Raw genomic sequence first — 17,441 nt, forward strand, 5'->3', positions numbered from 1 at the left:
GTACATTATACAATTCTGAGAGGATAATGCAATGGATCTCAAAGAGAAACATTATGTGCTAGAAATGATGGGTTTCTTTTAGAACAGCAGATATGCAGAAACGAATTAAAACCCAATGATGGTATTCTTCATATGCCTTTATATGCCGTTTCTTTGCATATCCTAACTGTACACATTTCCTTTGATAGACAGCAACACATACCACCTCAGCAGAGCGAAATTATATTTTAGAACCATTGAAAAGCTAATAATATCTACATCACTTGGAAAAAAATCTAACCAGGCAGCATTCTAGACAACAAACAATATAATGAGCTCTGGTGAATGAAAGTTGTGCATATTTTTGTGGATTAAATAAGACTCCATACTTATGTTTACAACATTCATGTGTAGAGCTACAGTACTAGACAGGGGAGGGAAGGGGGTGAACAGGACCTATGTTTGTAACACTACCTGCTGGTACTAAATTACTGAGAGCAAGAGAGCAACTAAACAAGGGGGAAACTGAACCCTCATTTTCCAAAAAGCAACGCAAAACATAGCTTGTCTCTTAATTACATGGTAAGACTTTTGGCGCTTGTCTCTGGAAAGGGAGAATGTGCCCAGCTTCAATAATGAATAATTCAGGCGTCTCGGACGGCATACTAATGATGGGTCTAACTAGCCGCATACACAACTTAATGATGATAACATATGAATACATTACTTATTGCTGCTGCATCATTATCATCTTTTATCACTGTTTACCACAATATTCTCTTCCATAACCATCATGATTACTGACAGTTCACTACCATAGATATTAGGCTTACAACTACTGTATACCTCCAAGACATTCAAGTATATTTGCACATACAAGAAATTGAGGTTAGTGCATGGGACATTATAATTCAATATATAAGCAAAATATGAACAAAAAAAATACAAAATAGCTCAATATTAACACAATAGCAAAAACAAATGTACACATTTACAAAATAGAATAATAAAACAATAAATTATGTAGGAAAATAATCTGAGTGGAATCACAATAAATGGAATTAAAGACTAAAAACAAACAAAGAAGTGCGCACCAACACCCCGTGGCAGCCGTAGGAGGCGCCATCTTGATCATCTGTGTAAAAGCACACACTATTAGAACTATATGTGTCTCTGTATTAGATATGTCATTCATGATTGTTGACTCATGAAATTAGGTTTGAACTGGGTAGCATCCTGTGTTCCTCAAACACCTCTCACCTGTTCCTGGGGGAAGGACTCTCAGGATGACAGCTAAAGACCTGCTGCTGCAGGACAACTTCTCCTCCAACTGGGTGTTAAATGTTCATGTTTAATTGTATAATTCATATGCTAATTTTATATTTCCTTATGCATTCAATCACAACCCTGCTGCAAAAAAGTCCTCAAAGCCTGAATGACATGTTTACAGTGAGATAAATACAGATTCATTGTCACTTTAAAGGAGAATTTTTATTGTCTGGTGCCAAATGTGAACAAATAGTCAATAGTGAGACATCACAGAGGACCATGGATTCAAGAAAGACAACCTCTATAAACAACACAGCTTCAACTGGGACTCAATTCATTGCATTTCACTGGCGGTAAGACAAGAGAGACCGTGTCCCACGTCAGGGCATGAATTCAGTATTCAGCACAGCCCCTTCTCATTGGTAGAGGTTAAGGTCTTAAAGACCAGTGAGGATAGCGAAGGGGAGCAGTGCAGATATAAAGGGCAGTGAGTGTACTGGCAATTAAACTACCAATGTAAGCTGCATACTAATGGCATGGATAATAAAGGTGGTGAAGGCTACTTTATGTAGTGATCGCTGTTAATTCAAGACCTGTGTAACTTGTACCAATGAGAGTTTTGTACATTCTGTGCATAATATAGCATATCTTTAACTACGGTATAAATGTGAAAATGCAAGTCATCTACAGACAAATGTCCACCAGTAGAGTTATCTTATAGCTGGGAGCTTCAGGATTTCCAGTGTCAGGACTCTCCATGGCACAGGCAGACACTAAGGCTATGAGACAAGTCAGTTACTGTGGTTCTGCTTCAATATTGGCACTGGAAGCATTTATTACAGCACTCAGAGATTTAATACAGGCAGCATGGCTATAATATTCATCAGGGTGAATGGTGGATATTCTCACTGTTGGGGAATGCTGTAACTATCTTGGCATCTCCCTCATGGACCAATCAGAAACCAATTGAAAATGTTATTCCAGGTTGTACTAGTTTGGATTTCAATCTGTGTCACGACACAGGAGGCAGATGCCATCAATGGTTCACGACACAGGGTGACATCCTGCCAAGGCACTTCCTGGACCTCATGATGGCAGAAAGGGTTGACAGTACTCCAGTAGCACCAGATGCAGTAGCATGCAATTAAGAGATTGGACATTGTGCATCTTAAATCAGAACTAGTGGAGCAATTCAGATTTATACAGTATGTCAACCATAGCGCTTAATTAATTTTTGAGCCTACCAATCCAGGTCATTTTGCATTTGTCTTTGACAGCTCTCTCATCAACTGATTACTGCATACCAGCCCAACAAACTTCTGTCTTTTCTGAACACAAAGATTGCAGATTTTATAGGGTTCAACAACAGTGACCTGATCAGTACCATATGGCCAGACCAGAGTGTTACACTGACTAATGTTAGATAGTTGTGTCATTTCTTCCACAGCAACACAATCGTTTTCAGATTTGCAATGAGATGAAATAAAGAGATGTAAAGGTTGATGTCTTTTGGAGAGGGTACTTTATTCTATGTTACAAAGAAATTATGTTTCAGGCTAGCAGGTTATCTCCTCTCTGGGAGGCTTATCTCCCAGAGAAACTATATAGACAGGTCCTAGTCCCCTACTCCCTTTCCCTAGCATCTAGTCTATTATTTAGTCTCTCTGCGTTGTGTTTGAATTTATATGTTGCTACTAGGAGAAAGGTGAGGGGCACATAGAATTTAGACAGGACAATTCCAAACTACGATTATTTTAAACAAAGAATAATTGCCAATTACTCTTCTAACACACACAGCCAAGAGAAAGTTCAAAGTCAGGGAAATAAAAACATTTTTTCTTTTAAAAAACTGCTGCCTTTGTGTTGTGAAATTGACTTTGGTCACACCAGTCATATTGTTGGTTACAAATCCATAACATTTATTCAGTTGGTCTCTCTTGAAAAATCGATTTTATCTCAATGAGACTAACTGGATAAATAAAAATTGCACTTACGAGCTGTAACATGAGAATGAATGTGACCTGAATGTCACTCCCCAATACCTGAAGGAACTAATACAGCCCCTAACCTCATCTCACAGCCTGAGGTCCGGCAACAGCCTCCAACTCAATGTGACCAGGACTAAGCTGTGCTCAACGGGTGACCACGCCTTCTGCTCTGTTGGCCCTTGCCTCTGGAATGAGCTTCCGGAAGGCCTCAAGACAGCAAAGATGCTCTTTCTTTAAATGAGGTCTAAAACCTCACCTCTTTAGACAGGCCTTCCTGTAGTCTTATTTGTTGTTATAATTGTATTGTTTGTTTTCTGTTTTTTTTTTTTTATGCACTCAGTTGTAGGCACTTTGAGATTGTTCAAATGAAAAGCGCTTTACATATAAAATGTATTATTATATTTATTATAACATGTACTGTAACATTATTCCCAAGGTAAAGCTGTAATATCCATCAATAACATTATCCATCCCAACATGGACAACTCCCATTTCTCATCATAAAGAAACATGTGCAGGGAAACAGGAGATGTTTTCCTCCAGAAAAAAACTGTTGCCACCAAATGTTTGCCAATTTAAAGTAAGGGTAGAATGTATGTGCTTATTCACCATGATGTAGGTATGCACGCAACATAAACTGAAGAGTGAAACAAACTATGGACACTCAACTCACAACTGTTATTCTTACACAGTAATAAACAACAAAAAAGGGACTGTTTTACTGTTACAAATGCAGCATTTATTGTAGAAAAAAAGAGAGAAAAAAAACAAGTCCATGGCTGTTATAAAAATAATGATCATCTCATGACATTCCGAAAGAGGTGGTGAACTTCTTTTAACCCCATTCAGTTTGGAGTTTTACTTTCCATCCAGCAAGGGGAGGGGGCAGAAGGGAGGGCGGAAGGTCAGGGATGGAGAGAAAATGTGGAGGAATGTCATTTTCTGGCTGAGCCTCATCCTCCTCCTCCTCCTCATTAAGAACACTGTAGGGACAGGATTTAGACTTTAGGACTCAGCAGAAGAACTCTTAGCAATGACATAAACTTGTGCTAGTGCTGACAGGCTGTTCATACGGTACCTTCCGGTGCTGAGGGCGGTTCTTTTCTTCTCCCTTCTGGTGAGCCACTCCTCTATGTTTCTCTCATGGTATGTTCTGTGCTCAGGGTCCTCCCTGCGGCGTCTTTCATCTACAAATGAGACGGCATATCTTAATATGGAGCTAATTGGCACAACCACCATGAGTTTCTGAGTGAAATGGATGACAGTGACAAAATCTGCTACGTAAAAGGTTTTAAACAATCATTAATGAACACAGCAATTGGCAAAACAAATTAACAACCCATTTGGCACTGTGTGTTCAGATTCCCAACACCACAATACAGCAACCTAAAGTAAACTATATTTCTTACAGATGTTTATCATCATTGTGCTTCCATGTTATATGAATACAAAGATGAAAACTAATGTGGTGCTTTCAGTGGTGCTTTCATACTGAAAATACAATTAACCACATGAGCACAGTAGCCTATGGTAGACAGCACCATCTTGTGGAAGCAACTCACCTTCAATCTGCCTTCTTAGGTTCTCCATGTCCCTCTCTGACATGTGAGAGAACCTGCAGCTGGGCCCAAATCCACACTGCCCTAAAGCATAAGAACATTTTGTTAATCATAAAAGAATGATCATTAAACTAGTTCACCCTCTATCATATCAGTTGTTGTCCTACCTGTCTGAAGGAACTTTCTGCAGGGTTTCTTAGTTTGTTCATCACACAGAATGGCTGCAGTATCTGTAAGAGAAAAGATGTCATTTTCCACACAGTACTATCAATACATTGAGGATGCACTCTATTCTATTCTAAAATGTGTTGGCGACCTCCGCGAAATGTGTGAAACAACCCTAGAGCCCTCCTTTTGAGACAGCGAAGTCTGACTCTTGCCTCTGAAATTGTCGAACCAGGCCTTTTTCGATCTGTCATGTTGAACGCCGTTCAGGTGTTTCTTTCTATTGTGCATGTTGTCCTGGAAGGACCGATCACAGTAGTCACAGTAATATCGCCGGCCCATGATTTAGCTAGATTCCGTCTTGAGTTGTTGAGTGTAGTCTTTCATGTATCTGAAACACAGAGAAGGACCAATACCCAGGTCACTTAGAAAGTACAGTAATTTCGTGACAAATGTTCAGCAGGGTTTAACACAATCACACATAGCATGTCGACTTTAGACAATATTTACCATTTCTGTCTGGTGTTGTTGTGACTTCCTCGCAGCAATCACGTGGTATCTTCTTCTCTTCATTTCGTTCTTATTAAGTTGCTTAAAATGGATCTCTGCCACCTCCCTATGGTCAAGAACTACAACTGCAGTTTGGATGCTGTACATCACCAGCTCTTCGTGGGTTTGGCTTGGCATTACCTTTGCTTGTTGCCTAAAAAGACAAAACCAGAGACCAAGATTGGTGGACCGATCATTTTAAACATAATACATATTTACTCGTGCAAACATATACCAACACGGATATGACGCCAGTCTTGTCTGGGACTACAACTCCCATCACACAGTTTATCCCTACTATTCTCTGCCACTTCCTTCCTTCTCAAATCCACCGTCAACCGTCATGGCGCTTGCGAAAGGAGTCTACAACTTGCTCTTCAGGAGAACTTCCACCTTCGCCGTAACCATTATGGTCGGAGCAGTGTTCTTTGAACGAATGTTTGACCAGGGAGGAGATGCAATATTCGACAACATAAATCGTGGGGTAAGTGTATTCACCGGTATCCCATAAGTCCCCTAGCCTGACCTTCGCTGTTTATGGCAGAGGACGATCAACACCAGCCCATGGCATGAGCTACCTAACATTCACTGTTTATATATTGTTTACATATAGCCATAAGGTAAAGTAACTCGTTACATCAATCTGCTAATATTGCCTATTGTGTTCATATTATAGAAACTCTGGAAACACATCAAGCACAACTACGAAAGCGCAGACGAGGAATAAAGCGCGGCTCGATGTTGCGGCAGAAAGGAAGCCAACGCTACACTTCCATGGTCCATTCCTCATTCGTCTTCATGAACAACCACCATCATCAACAACATTGAAATTGTTCAGAATGTCATCATGTCGACGCTGGCTGCTGGCTACCAGAAGCCCCATGGGAGTTTTAAAGACTGGTCAGAACATGGAATAGTGTTTCCTATCAACCCTTCCTCTCCCCACTGGCATTATTCCTCATGCCCTCCTGTCCCTCTTTATTTGTCGATGTACTGATTAAGTTAAAACTGTTAATAAATTCAACATAAACCTGATTTGTAGAATTTGACACGTTATGTGTTCTTGACTAGTCTTGTGTTGATATTGGTACCTCATTTGTACCTCCACAAAGTGCAGTAGGTACCAGGTACTTTTTTTTTCTTTTTACACTGCCATAGACTCTCAGGTGTATTGGGCACAGTAGGTTGACAGACCTACTTCATTATTCATTAAATGAATGAAATTATGAAATTAGATTTTGCTCAAATCAAGGGTCAGTCCAAAAGACTGACTTCACCCTTAAGTCAGTTGTTTATCAAATCATAGTGTGTGTGGTTGAATGGTAGCCTATTAGGTTAGAATTCAATGAAAGTAAAGTGAATACAGCCAAAACAGTTGTGCTGTTGTGTTACTAATACCAAATGGTCAATGATAATCACTATTTCATGTTTAATCTATGACAGACTAGCCCGAGTGCTGCTTTAGCAAACTGATCTGCCCTTGTTTTGCATTGTAATGTCAAAGTAGCTAGCTAAAGCAGATAGAGGCATACACAAGGTACAATGGCATTAACAAAATGGCAGAGACCGAGGAGCAAACTTCAGCAGAAGCGCTAATCCACAGGTCAAACATCAGAGTGGGCGGCATGCCCTTCCAAAAAGGTTCTCCACTAGAATGCAACAGAAGGTGTTAACAACATGTTTACTTACAGTACAGAAGGACTGCTGTCCTCGGCTGAACCTGGGGAGCAGTCAATGCATCCCAAGTATGACACAAACTCTGCTGATTTAGATTCTTATTTACAGTTTGTATAGTATTTTCTGTATGGAGACCTTTGTCATTCTGGAAGCTTGGGTGACTGGACCTTCACACCAGCCACCTTTGGAAAAGTGTGAAATCCATGATTGCATTTAAGCAAGCTATTACATGGAGAAAAGGCTCCATCTGCTGGATCCTCATATGAGGGAACTTGTGTCCAGCAGATGGAGCCTTTTCTCCATATAATTATGCTCTCCATCCACCACCCATTTTATGTCGCATCCTGCTGCACTTTCTTTAAAATGAAAAGATAACGTGATCTGATGGGTAAGTAAGAATAGAAGTAGAAGTAGGTAAGTAGAATAAAAGATAGCACAGAATCATTGTGATTTACATTAGGTTTCATGTCTATGCCAATGCACTCTAGAGGGCCTGGGTACATTAAAATAATGAATGCTATGATAGCCTAATGATTCTGGTGAAGAACATCCCCATCTAGGACATAGAGATCTTTAGATCATCATCACATTTACAGCCACATGTACAGTATATTGTATATTGTACAGGATATGATCATCCACAAATAGCAATACCATCACTCTAGTATAAGACATTTGTTTATTAGGATAAACATGTGGCATGGACCCCCCCGAATGAATCATTGTTTACAAAATAAATATTGAATACATCATATAGGGAAATATGGTAATAGTTATTTGTTGCTTGCAGAGTTAAAAATCCCAACAACACTCAGGGTAGGCCCACATAAGTGAGTTTTCTGTGGCACACAACAATAATGCCGTCTTTTCTTTTAGTATACAGAGTTTAACATCTTGACTGGCTTAAAATATCACCATATGACTGTGATAAAAGTTTTTGTACACAACATAACCTTGACGTCAAATCTTTGGTTAGTCACAAAACAGGACCTGGTTTGGCTTTGATCCTGTCTGTTAAATCTCTGTTGCCTGATGCCTCTGCTTGTTTCTAATTACCAAGTTCATGATGTAGGCATTTTCCTTTCCTGCCTCAGAGAAGACAGAGACAATGAAAAACCGATGTTGTGTACACAGAATGTCCCTGACTTTAGAATGCCATTCTTTGTTCATTCCTGCAATCATCAAATTATTCTTTGTTCTGCCCTTATAATGTTAGAACTTGGGTCATCAATATCAATCTACTGTGTATGTGAGACTTCTTATTGCTAGATAGGCCGACTATTTGAGGCTGCTGTCTTAAAGGGGCAATCTGGGATTCAAACAATAACAAAGTGGTCTCCCCCCACTCTTTGGTAAACAGCTGAGGGGTGGGGTTGGAGAAAAGTTACCACTCTCAAATTAATAGACGGAGCTATGAATGCCATGACTGACCATCCATGTGATCAAAATGATCATTTTAAGAATGTTTTGAAGCTATACGTTTGTTTACAATTAAATTGTTTACATACAATGGAGTAAACAAGCTTATATGTTGGGTTCTGATGGGGTAAGGAGGTTGGACTAAGCTCATGAGGCATTTATAAGTCATATTCATCAAGAATCAATGGCTATATATCATTCATTTAAAAGTCATGTACCAATCCCAGATTGCCCCTTTAAAGTATAATGTATTGTAATTGCTATCTTCTCCTTTGATGTAAGAAATGTTTTGTGTTGTATCTAGTACTTTTGGAGCTATTGAACTATGTACAAATTTGTATTTATTCAATCGTATTCAATCGTATGAAGTTCATGGTTTGAATTTAGGTCAATGGAGTTTAGTGTTTTATCACTCTGTCGGTTTTCTGATTTACTTAGCAGAAAATATTACCTTTTTTCTCATCTCATTTTTTTTTTTCACAGATGGACGTAATTACTTCCAGATGTAATGCTTTCATATGGTGTAACTATGGTAACCACTGTCTCCCATGAGGATTCTGGGACAGGATTGAGTCAGCAGTTGTTCCTCAAAACCTGGCATGCAGTAACAGACCAAGCTCAAGGGATATGGTTAAACTGGCAACCAAAAAGCAATTCTAGTCTCTTGCCCATCATTAGGCCCCTTACTTTTCCCACACAGTATCTCAGAAAACATTCCTGATTGAAAGAATTTGGTGTATGTATGCCGTAATGTGCAATGTGTGTAACATATTTTCAGGACCTTGCTGGTCCGCGTCAGTGTCTTTCTGCTTTGTCTGTGACTCCTGAGAGCTAAGTGATAGACATTACCATAATCAGGTCACAGCATGAAATCAGCACAGCCGGCTCCAACAGAAAGTCTGGTTTCAATTAAACACCATATGATCTGTAGGCTTTACGACTGCCCCGGAATCCTCCATCCCCCAAAAAACACTCACACATATGCAACAGTATGTCAGCCACCAGGTCCTCCACACAGACCCCAGCCTGTTCCACTATGAACAGACCTCTTGTCTTAGTCTGAGGCTCTGTGGTGGCTCCATAGTTCTGGTTACTTAAGAGTTAGTTTAATTATGTCAACAGTGGGTTCAACAGATTCTTGTTTAAAATTGAAAACTGGACACCTTGCAAAATATCCTGACTGCTGGGTGTTTGCTTTATTCTTTGTAATTAATGCATAGTAAGACAGTTAGTATGCAGTTGCATTTTACCTTCTATAACTGCACTTTTACTTTTCCAGCACAGAGAGGAAAAGTTATACATGTCATGTCCAGAGATCCAGATTAATTGTGGACACAGTAACTATATATTAAGTGCATTCCAGGGTCAAAATATACCAAAACACCTCACCAAAAGTTATTACAACTGTGGCGTGAACGGTCAGTAACATTGAAGATAACTCAAGTCCAATATGAACAAACAATAACATGGTGAGTACAATAAAGAGAGTTGAAAATGGTGAATAAGGTTCTGATCAGATAGATAACAATTGACTGCAGAAATATTTAAGCATTGTTACACAATCATTTTAGTCTATACAGTTATAGAAAATAAAAAGTTAGAATATATTGAATAGCACATTGTATAATCAAATGTCCAATACACAAAGGCCTCTCAAAGATGTGCACTCCAGTTTTCTCAGAACTTAGAAACACCCAGAATGGCTTAATTTACAGCCTGTGGTGGAATCACTGCAACCTTTGGATCAGTCTTTATTTTTGAGTCTGAATTTCCTTCCTTTTTCTTTTTCCTTGGAGGTTTTTTAATTGGGGTCTTCCTGACTGTAGGATCTCCCCTCTCTAGGCTTCCAGAGTAGTCATTAGATGGTGTACTTGGTACAGGCTTCTGCAAGCTGGTAAATGTTGGGTGTAGGGCCTTTCCAGCTCCATGCTGGGTGTTTGTGGATGATGGGCAGGACTTCTGTGGTGGCGTGGGCTTCTGTCTCTTGGCCTGGATGTCTGACAGGCTGCTCTCCTCACAGCTGATGCCCTCATTCCTGTTCAGGCTTTGAGTCTTCTCCTTCAGCTGAGCAGCTAACAGGGAGGCTGCCTCAGAGTTTACATGTGATGGTTGGATCACCTCCCTGTTGTGAGACGAACTGGGACTCTTGGGTGGTGTCTCTTTGGAGTTTGCAGCTTTTCGGTCAGCACGGAAATTACCCATCTTCCTGAGGACACTCTGCACTGCCCCATTGATGTGCTCTATCTGCACCAGACCTGGTCTTGTCTTATGTTGCTTTTTCTCACTAGGAGAGCTGGCCTCATCTATACCTGTAGACTCCTGGGGGCTTAGAGACCTTTGTTTGCAGGCTTTCTTTTTAGAGCTATTGCTCTCCTCCACCACAGTCACTCCCAGGCTTATATGATTTTGATTGGGTCCAGTGGATGCATGGATCCAGGAGACCTTGGGCTTTGTGGAGGGGTCTGGTGGCCGTGGTCTAAACCTCTCAGGAGATGCAAGCTTCCCATTGTCTTTAACAATGTTTTTATTCTCTTGCTCCTTGTTGGACTGCTGGGATGGCTGAGTGCCTGAGGGCAGGATGGTGCTGCTGGCAGACTCTGAGCCGCTGCAGGACTCCTCTCTCTCACATGACTTCTGGCATGGCAACTCACTGGTGTTGCCAGAGGCCTGTTCAATCGTATCTGTGTTTTGGATTTCAGGCAAGGTGTCTACCTCAGGGATATCACCATCAGCCAATACTGTGGTTTCTGTTGTGTTGTTTCTGTCTCCATTATTTTTGTTCTCCTCTACAGATTCTGCATAGAAAGAGGAGAAAAAGGGTGTGACATAAGAACAGAGACCGAATCATAGTCCCCTCTCTGATTTCATCAGTGGGGGACAATAATCAAATGAATTAGCAATGTCTTTGGCCAAGTGCTGGGTATTTTCCAGTTGTTGCTTACTCATGCAACTGGAGTTGTAATGGGATAAAGTGGCACCAGATCAGGCAGATATCAGTATAATTATAGTCTATCAAAGTACTGCTGTCTAAACAAACATAGCCCCTGGATTTCAGGGCCTTCATGTGTTTACTCTCAAGACAGGACATGATGATGCAGCAGTTTTTAAAACTGTTTTTTTTTAAAGTTTTTTATTTTTTTTTATTATTATTTCTTTTTTACAGAAGGTACACCATACTGTACTGCATATAGTATGTCCAAAAAAGTGTATCACACAATTGTGGGAGCAATACCTTATCAAACACTGAACCATATAATTGAATCTATTTCTATGCACTAGACCTTGTGCTATGATCTAAAGTTATGATTTAGGTCTAAATATTAATCATATGATCCAAGGAATCAGCAACACTCTAAGATTGAAACATTTTTAAAGTTTTTGGAATGGTATTGCCAGAATTATCAAAGCTACATTTGAAAAATGTCACCTTCAATCACATAGTCTCTTCATGACGAGTTCAATGAACATTCCATTTAACTCAGCAACCACCCATTGCCAGATAACAAAAAATGATCCTTCACTGAACACTTTTTAGGACACTTTGGTGGACACTGAGAGTGATACAGTAGATTATTCTACATTGAATCCTTTTGAATTATCTATGAGTCTATGTATGCTTCCAGGACAGAACGTTGGGACTCTCATTACCATGGACAGGACAGACATAGGAGCTACAGTATCATGCAGGACTGACAGGGAAGATTTTGTGAGCGACACCTACCATCATGAAGGACACTGTAGATGGGCCCATCCTCTGTGGTCTCTACGGAAGAGCAGGAGCCTCGGGACGACAAAGAGGAGGAGGGCTGCTCAACTGCAGAGGGGGGCTCGATGAAACTGCAGTTAAACGTATTCTCAGGGTCATGGTGAGACACTGTGGACCACAGGAACAGACCAGACACATGACCATTAACTTATCTGAATTATTCACCTGAGGTTTTAATTTATTTGCTGGTCTTGATAGCTATATTTTTTATTCAATCATTAATCATTTTATATTGATGTATATAAACAAAAACGAATGTAATGTACATCAATGTGACACACACACAATAGTCCTTAAGTGCATTTCAGCTCATGTTCCTATAAAAAAAATGTTTACATATGTTTATGTATACATGGGACTTCTGTAAAGAATATCAGACGTCAGTCCACCCCAGCCTCCTTCTTTCCCCCTTCCATGCCCCAGCCACACTGCCCCAGTTCCAGCAGAGAGAAATTGCAGGTTGGGATAATTTTTGCCACTTCCTGTCAGTGGTCCAGAGGGGCCCTCGGTGGAATGTAGGGAAATGGGGGAGGAGAGGACGTAGGAGAGGGGGAGGCAGGGCGTGTTAAAGTAGGGTTGAAGACAGACGCTGACCTCACCATTACATCCACTTATACAGCCTCATGCAAGCACTTCTTACAGTATACCAAGAAGAAGGGTTGCAACTGAGTCCCTCGCATAGATAGGTCCCATAACCCTAACCCTGATCTAACGCATTAAGTGTGACCAAATTACACAATCATCACCAAACACTATGATAGTAATATTGGGGTTTGTTCACTTCAGACTTACCGACAACTTTGGGCAGTTTTTGCCGTCTCAGTGGTATCCGAGGCAGTTTAGAGCTTATCCTGGTGAACCCTCCGCAGAGTCGTCTCCTGGGCTTCTTCTCAGCACTGAATGGAATCAAGAAACATACAACCAGTGAAGCCGTAACACTCCTTTGACAAACAGAATGTGACAATACCTAATTTAAAAGAAATGCAATGAATGCAGGCACACACACACACACACACACACACCACATTTGATCAATAAATCAATGCTGTTGTCTATCATAACAAACTGTTGTTCTGATTGAATAATTAATCAAATAATGTTTCATCTGTGTGTTCATTCTCCCTCCTCCCCACTTACCTGTTGTTATTGTCCTGTCTACAGATACAGCAGCAGCATAGCAGGGATAGGAGCAGGAGGAGGAGAAGAGAAGAGACCAGCACCCCAGCTGCCATCACACCCATCCTCTGGTTCGGCTCTGAGAGAGCAATGGTCATGGATCACCATCATAAGCCATAAACAGTGTCATACATTCTTATGCAGGATGAATACATACAGTGCCCTGCGTAAGTAATGGGACAGTGAAGCATTTTTCCTTCTTTTGGCTCTACACTCCAAAGGTTTGGATTTAATATCAAACAATTACTGTGAGGTTCAAGTAGAGATGTTCAGCTTTTATTTTATGGTATTTGCATACATATTGGTTTCACCATTCAGAAATTGCAACACTTTTTATGCATTTCCAGATGATAAGATTTTAGGCAAAAAGACAAAAACAAACAACAACTGAAGATGGCTACAGTACAGACGTTGGTGGGGTCAATGGGTCATAGATTTCAGGCAGTTATTGCATTAATTTGGACATTTGATAATCCTGTCCCATCACTTTTGGGTGCTCTAAAACCAGGGGATTTTATGCATAAAACCTGTTGACATTTCTGAATGGTGAAACCAATATGTACACAATCTCTGTTGTTTGATTTCAAATCCAAACTTTTGGGGGGAAAGTGACAGTGGCAGTGAAATGCTTTACTGTCCCATTACTTACCAGACCTGAGAATAATACAAATGATACATTAAAGGCATTTAAAGTTAGGTGTCTTACGTAGATTACATGCTCCAGTTACTGGGTTGCAGTTGTTGTCATGGCAGGAGCAGATCTGGGCACAGTTAACCCCATACTGACCAGCTGAACAACTAACATTGCAGCTGCATAGAGAAGAGGGGCACATTACTGTACTATGCTTAAAACATGTACAATATCCTATCTGTCAATGGTCTTGACATCATGCATATTATTGTGTTCTCTATTCTTACATTCAACACACTGTTTGCGTAATGAAATGATTGCACTCACTATGTTCCATTGAAGCCAGGGTCACAGAGGCACTCTCCTGTGGCAAAGTGGCACACTCCATTAAAGCAGCTACTGCATTCATTGGCACAGTTCTCTCCATAGGTCCCATTCGAGCACATTACCTCACATCTGTGGAGGTGGAAATGGGAAAACGTTAATCTCACTTGAAAATTATTATCTAAATTAACTCTCAGTTATGATTACCTTTTCTAAGAAATAACAAGTGCTCAAACTCAGCATGATAGCACATCATTGTACTTTATAATTGATCAAGTTGATGATTGATAGGGAGTTCATATTCATACTTATCACCCATCCAGCCAGGGTTACAGTGGCGACATTTGCCATTGATGCGGTTGCAGAAGTGGCCATCTTTGCATGGTGGGCACACATCCACGCAGTTTTCACCAAAGAATCCGGGGGCACACATCTGGTCACACCTGGTACCATTCCAACCTCGGTCACACGTGATGCAACGTCCCTCTGTCACCTTACAGGGCTGCTGGCCTTTACAGTGGCCACACCTGGAAGTAGAGCAATCAAAAATAGATATGCACATCCTTCATATATTGGTGCTGGGCCAAAAAAGAGGGATCAAATATGAAGAAAAGCAGTGCAATAAAGCACTTGGGCTTTTCTTCATTATTTCATCACACCTAGAAATAGAACATAGTCCATAGTGACACAACATGTGGACTAGAAATACTAGGCATGCAGGTATCATCTTCCACACTAGACCAGTGTTACCCAAATGGTGGGTTCCCTCATGGCTAAGGGTTAGACTATCACCAAAAGCATTGGTTTTTGTTTGATTGTTCTGTCACGGGAAAATACCAGAAGCTGGAAGTGGGTCACAGCTCCAAAAGTGTGTAAAACAAATTAGATTTCAGCACTTGGTTATCACAATAATCTAGAGAATGACAGATGTTTGAGTGGGTTGCAAGGTAATCCACTCTATCCTACACAGCTGTTATTACACACCTGTTTCTGCAGTTTAGCCCATAGAAGCCAGCTGGACACGGCTCTCTGCAGAACCTCCCTCTGAATCCTGGCCTGCAGGTGCACGATCCGTCGGCCGGGTTACAGCGTCCATTGATACACTGGCACATGCGCTCACAGTGAGTGCCCCACAGCTTCTCCCGACACTTGCAGCGCCCAGTGAGCTGTTCACACGGTGAGCCGTTACAGGCACACTGGCCATTGCACTGACGCGCGTACCAGCCAGGGTTGCAATGGCACTGGCCGGTGTTCAAATCACACACCGAGTTGACGGCACAGTAACAGTTGTTGGAGCACTGGGTGCCCCAGAAGCCTGGGTAGCACGTGCACACGCCTGTGTCTTGGCTGCAGCTGCCCTTCTGACAGTTACACGCTCGCTCACAGTTTGGCCCCCAGCGATTAGGATTACAGGTGCAGGCTCCTGTGACATCATCACACTGTCCGTTGGGATGGCAAGTGCACTTACCCTTACAGTCAGGCCCCCAGAACTGTGATGGACATTCTGTAGGGAGGATGCAAGGCAAATATAAATAATACTCTGTATCATTGTTGTTTCTGCTAACAGTAAAATGTATATTTAATATCTATCTATGTTTTTTTTTTTTTTTACATTTCTTAATCAGTCCCTATAGTCCCAAAAAGCACAAAAAGCAAAACAAAACAACATTATGTAACAACATGTTCATACAATGTTATAACTATTGTAATTTAGAATTACTACACAGGCATATGAGCAACTTGGTGTAAAGTGTGAGCATAACAGGTAACTTACTCATATCACAAGTCGCTCCAAAGTAACCATGGCGGCAACGACATTCATTGGGTCGCACACAAACTTCATTCTCATTGCAGGTGAAGTTACCCTCACAAATTGCTGGAGGAAAACCATTGGACAAATAATTTCACCAAAAAATATGTACATTTCGAGTAATTAAAAACAGTTCATCCTGTAGTTAGCGATACTCTTCTAACCATAATATGATCCATGCTTTCTGGAGTAATATGTAGAAGTCTACGTACGTCTTAAGCATTCATCTCCTTGTTGCGCCCAACCACTACAGCATTGAAAGCTTAATCTGGGTGGGAAAAGCAGACCGTTAGTTGATTTGTAATTCATATGCACTTACTTGAATAAAACAAGATATACATTTCCTCTTACAAATCTATCACAACATTCATCAGTGTATTGTCAGCAGGTCAGCAATGTAGCAATAGAAAAAATAAGCAGAGATAAGGGGAAGGTTACAGTAGACTATCTTTGTGTAGAAGGTACAGAGTGTCCAGCAATTCTAAATCAACTGTTTAAAACTGTCTAAAAATGACTGCAGTCATTATCCTGAAAGATTGCTGTGCATTTGATATTCAACTGAGGGCCCAGTGTCCAGCGGCAGATAATTTGACTGTAAGGTCGGTGACCAATAATCTGATACTTTAATGATGACAATTGCAGTAATAACCTAAACTGTGCTTCAGTTTCAAACTCCTATAGTTCTTATCAAATTGGAGCTCAATTTGGAAAACAAACTGTACTTACCCCAATTCACATACGTTTCTACCTCTGACATTGAGTTCTTGACTGTGAGTCCAACAACTGAATATACTCAGAAATACAGTAACTCTAATGACATTACTTGTTGCCATATTGCGATGCACAGCATCACTTCAAGTCCTTCCAAAGGAAAATTTCAGACTTTTTTCAAAGTCAAAAACCTTTCTCCTATGTTGTCCAACAGTTACTCCACATCTACCTATACAAACATTTGGAAAAGTAGCTGTTAGAAAAAGTAATGACACCTCAACAAAGACTCTTTAAGCCGTACAGCTCCCAGTTTCTCCTCATACAACCTACAGACAACAGTGTGTAGCCTGAACACTCTCCACCCCCGCCCAGGCTCTGAGCCTATGTGTGCAAAGTTGGTCTATCTCTACTCAACATA

At 40.7% G+C, this 17,441-nt stretch overlaps 3 protein-coding genes across 4 annotated transcripts; 1 reads left to right on the forward strand and 2 right to left on the reverse strand.

The window, feature by feature from the left end:
- Positions 1 to 3,671: 3,671 nt before the first annotated feature.
- On the reverse strand, positions 3,672 to 5,584 carry zmat5 (zinc finger, matrin-type 5). Its single transcript, XM_083669562.1, has 6 exons — positions 5,471 to 5,584; positions 5,176 to 5,351; positions 4,963 to 5,025; positions 4,799 to 4,879; positions 4,315 to 4,423; positions 3,672 to 4,219 (listed from the first exon to the last, which is right to left on the reverse strand). The coding sequence occupies exons 2-6, from the start codon at positions 5,300 to 5,302 to the stop codon at positions 4,072 to 4,074; spliced, it is 528 nt and encodes a 175-aa protein (XP_083525688.1). The 5' UTR covers positions 5,303 to 5,351; positions 5,471 to 5,584; the 3' UTR covers positions 3,672 to 4,071.
- Positions 5,585 to 5,836: 252 nt separating this feature from the next.
- On the forward strand, positions 5,837 to 6,544 carry uqcr10 (ubiquinol-cytochrome c reductase, complex III subunit X). Its single transcript, XM_083669454.1, has 2 exons — positions 5,837 to 5,993; positions 6,186 to 6,544. The coding sequence occupies exons 1-2, from the start codon at positions 5,853 to 5,855 to the stop codon at positions 6,234 to 6,236; spliced, it is 192 nt and encodes a 63-aa protein (XP_083525580.1). The 5' UTR covers positions 5,837 to 5,852; the 3' UTR covers positions 6,237 to 6,544.
- Positions 6,545 to 9,174: 2,630 nt separating this feature from the next.
- On the reverse strand, positions 9,175 to 17,353 carry LOC310804587 (scavenger receptor class F member 2-like). 2 transcript variants are annotated; one of them, XM_083669872.1, is made up of 11 exons: positions 17,039 to 17,353; positions 16,525 to 16,580; positions 16,277 to 16,378; positions 15,487 to 16,006; positions 14,811 to 15,029; positions 14,506 to 14,634; positions 14,254 to 14,357; positions 13,509 to 13,626; positions 13,164 to 13,267; positions 12,327 to 12,479; positions 9,175 to 11,400 (listed from the first exon to the last, which is right to left on the reverse strand). In XM_083669872.1, the coding sequence occupies exons 1-11, from the start codon at positions 17,143 to 17,145 to the stop codon at positions 10,310 to 10,312; spliced, it is 2,703 nt and encodes a 900-aa protein (XP_083525998.1). In that variant the 5' UTR covers positions 17,146 to 17,353; the 3' UTR covers positions 9,175 to 10,309. The 2 variants fall into 2 exon arrangements, with proteins under 2 accessions (XP_083525998.1, XP_083525999.1); XM_083669873.1 differs by lacking the exons at positions 13,509 to 13,626; positions 14,254 to 14,357.
- Between the last annotated feature and the right edge of the window lie 88 nt (positions 17,354 to 17,441).

The sequence above is a fragment of the Argentina silus genome, assembly GCF_951799395.1.
Source record: "Argentina silus genome assembly, chromosome: 5".
Lineage (NCBI taxonomy): Eukaryota > Metazoa > Chordata > Actinopteri > Argentiniformes > Argentinidae > Argentina > Argentina silus.

Coding starts and splice junctions, on each gene's coding strand:
- LOC310804587 (XM_083669872.1), bottom strand. CDS start 17,145: ATGGCAACAAGTAATGTCATTAGAGTTACTGTATTTCTGAGTATATTC. Junction 16,007..16,276: donor TGGAGCGACTTGTGATATGA/GTAAGTTACCTG, acceptor TCCTCCCTACAG/AATGTCCATCACAGTTCTGG. Junction 14,635..14,810: donor CCTGGCTGGATGGGTGATAA/GTATGAATATGA, acceptor CCACCTCCACAG/ATGTGAGGTAATGTGCTCGA.
- zmat5 (XM_083669562.1), bottom strand. CDS start 5,302: ATGGGCCGGCGATATTACTGTGACTACTGTGATCGGTCCTTCCAGGAC. Junction 5,026..5,175: donor CTGGTTCGACAATTTCAGAG/GCAAGAGTCAGA, acceptor TTTCTCTTACAG/ATACTGCAGCCATTCTGTGT. Junction 4,424..4,798: donor CCTAAGAAGGCAGATTGAAG/GTGAGTTGCTTC, acceptor TCTCATTTGTAG/ATGAAAGACGCCGCAGGGAG.
- uqcr10 (XM_083669454.1), top strand. CDS start 5,853: ATGGCGCTTGCGAAAGGAGTCTACAACTTGCTCTTCAGGAGAACTTCC. Junction 5,994..6,185: donor TCGACAACATAAATCGTGGG/GTAAGTGTATTC, acceptor TTCATATTATAG/AAACTCTGGAAACACATCAA.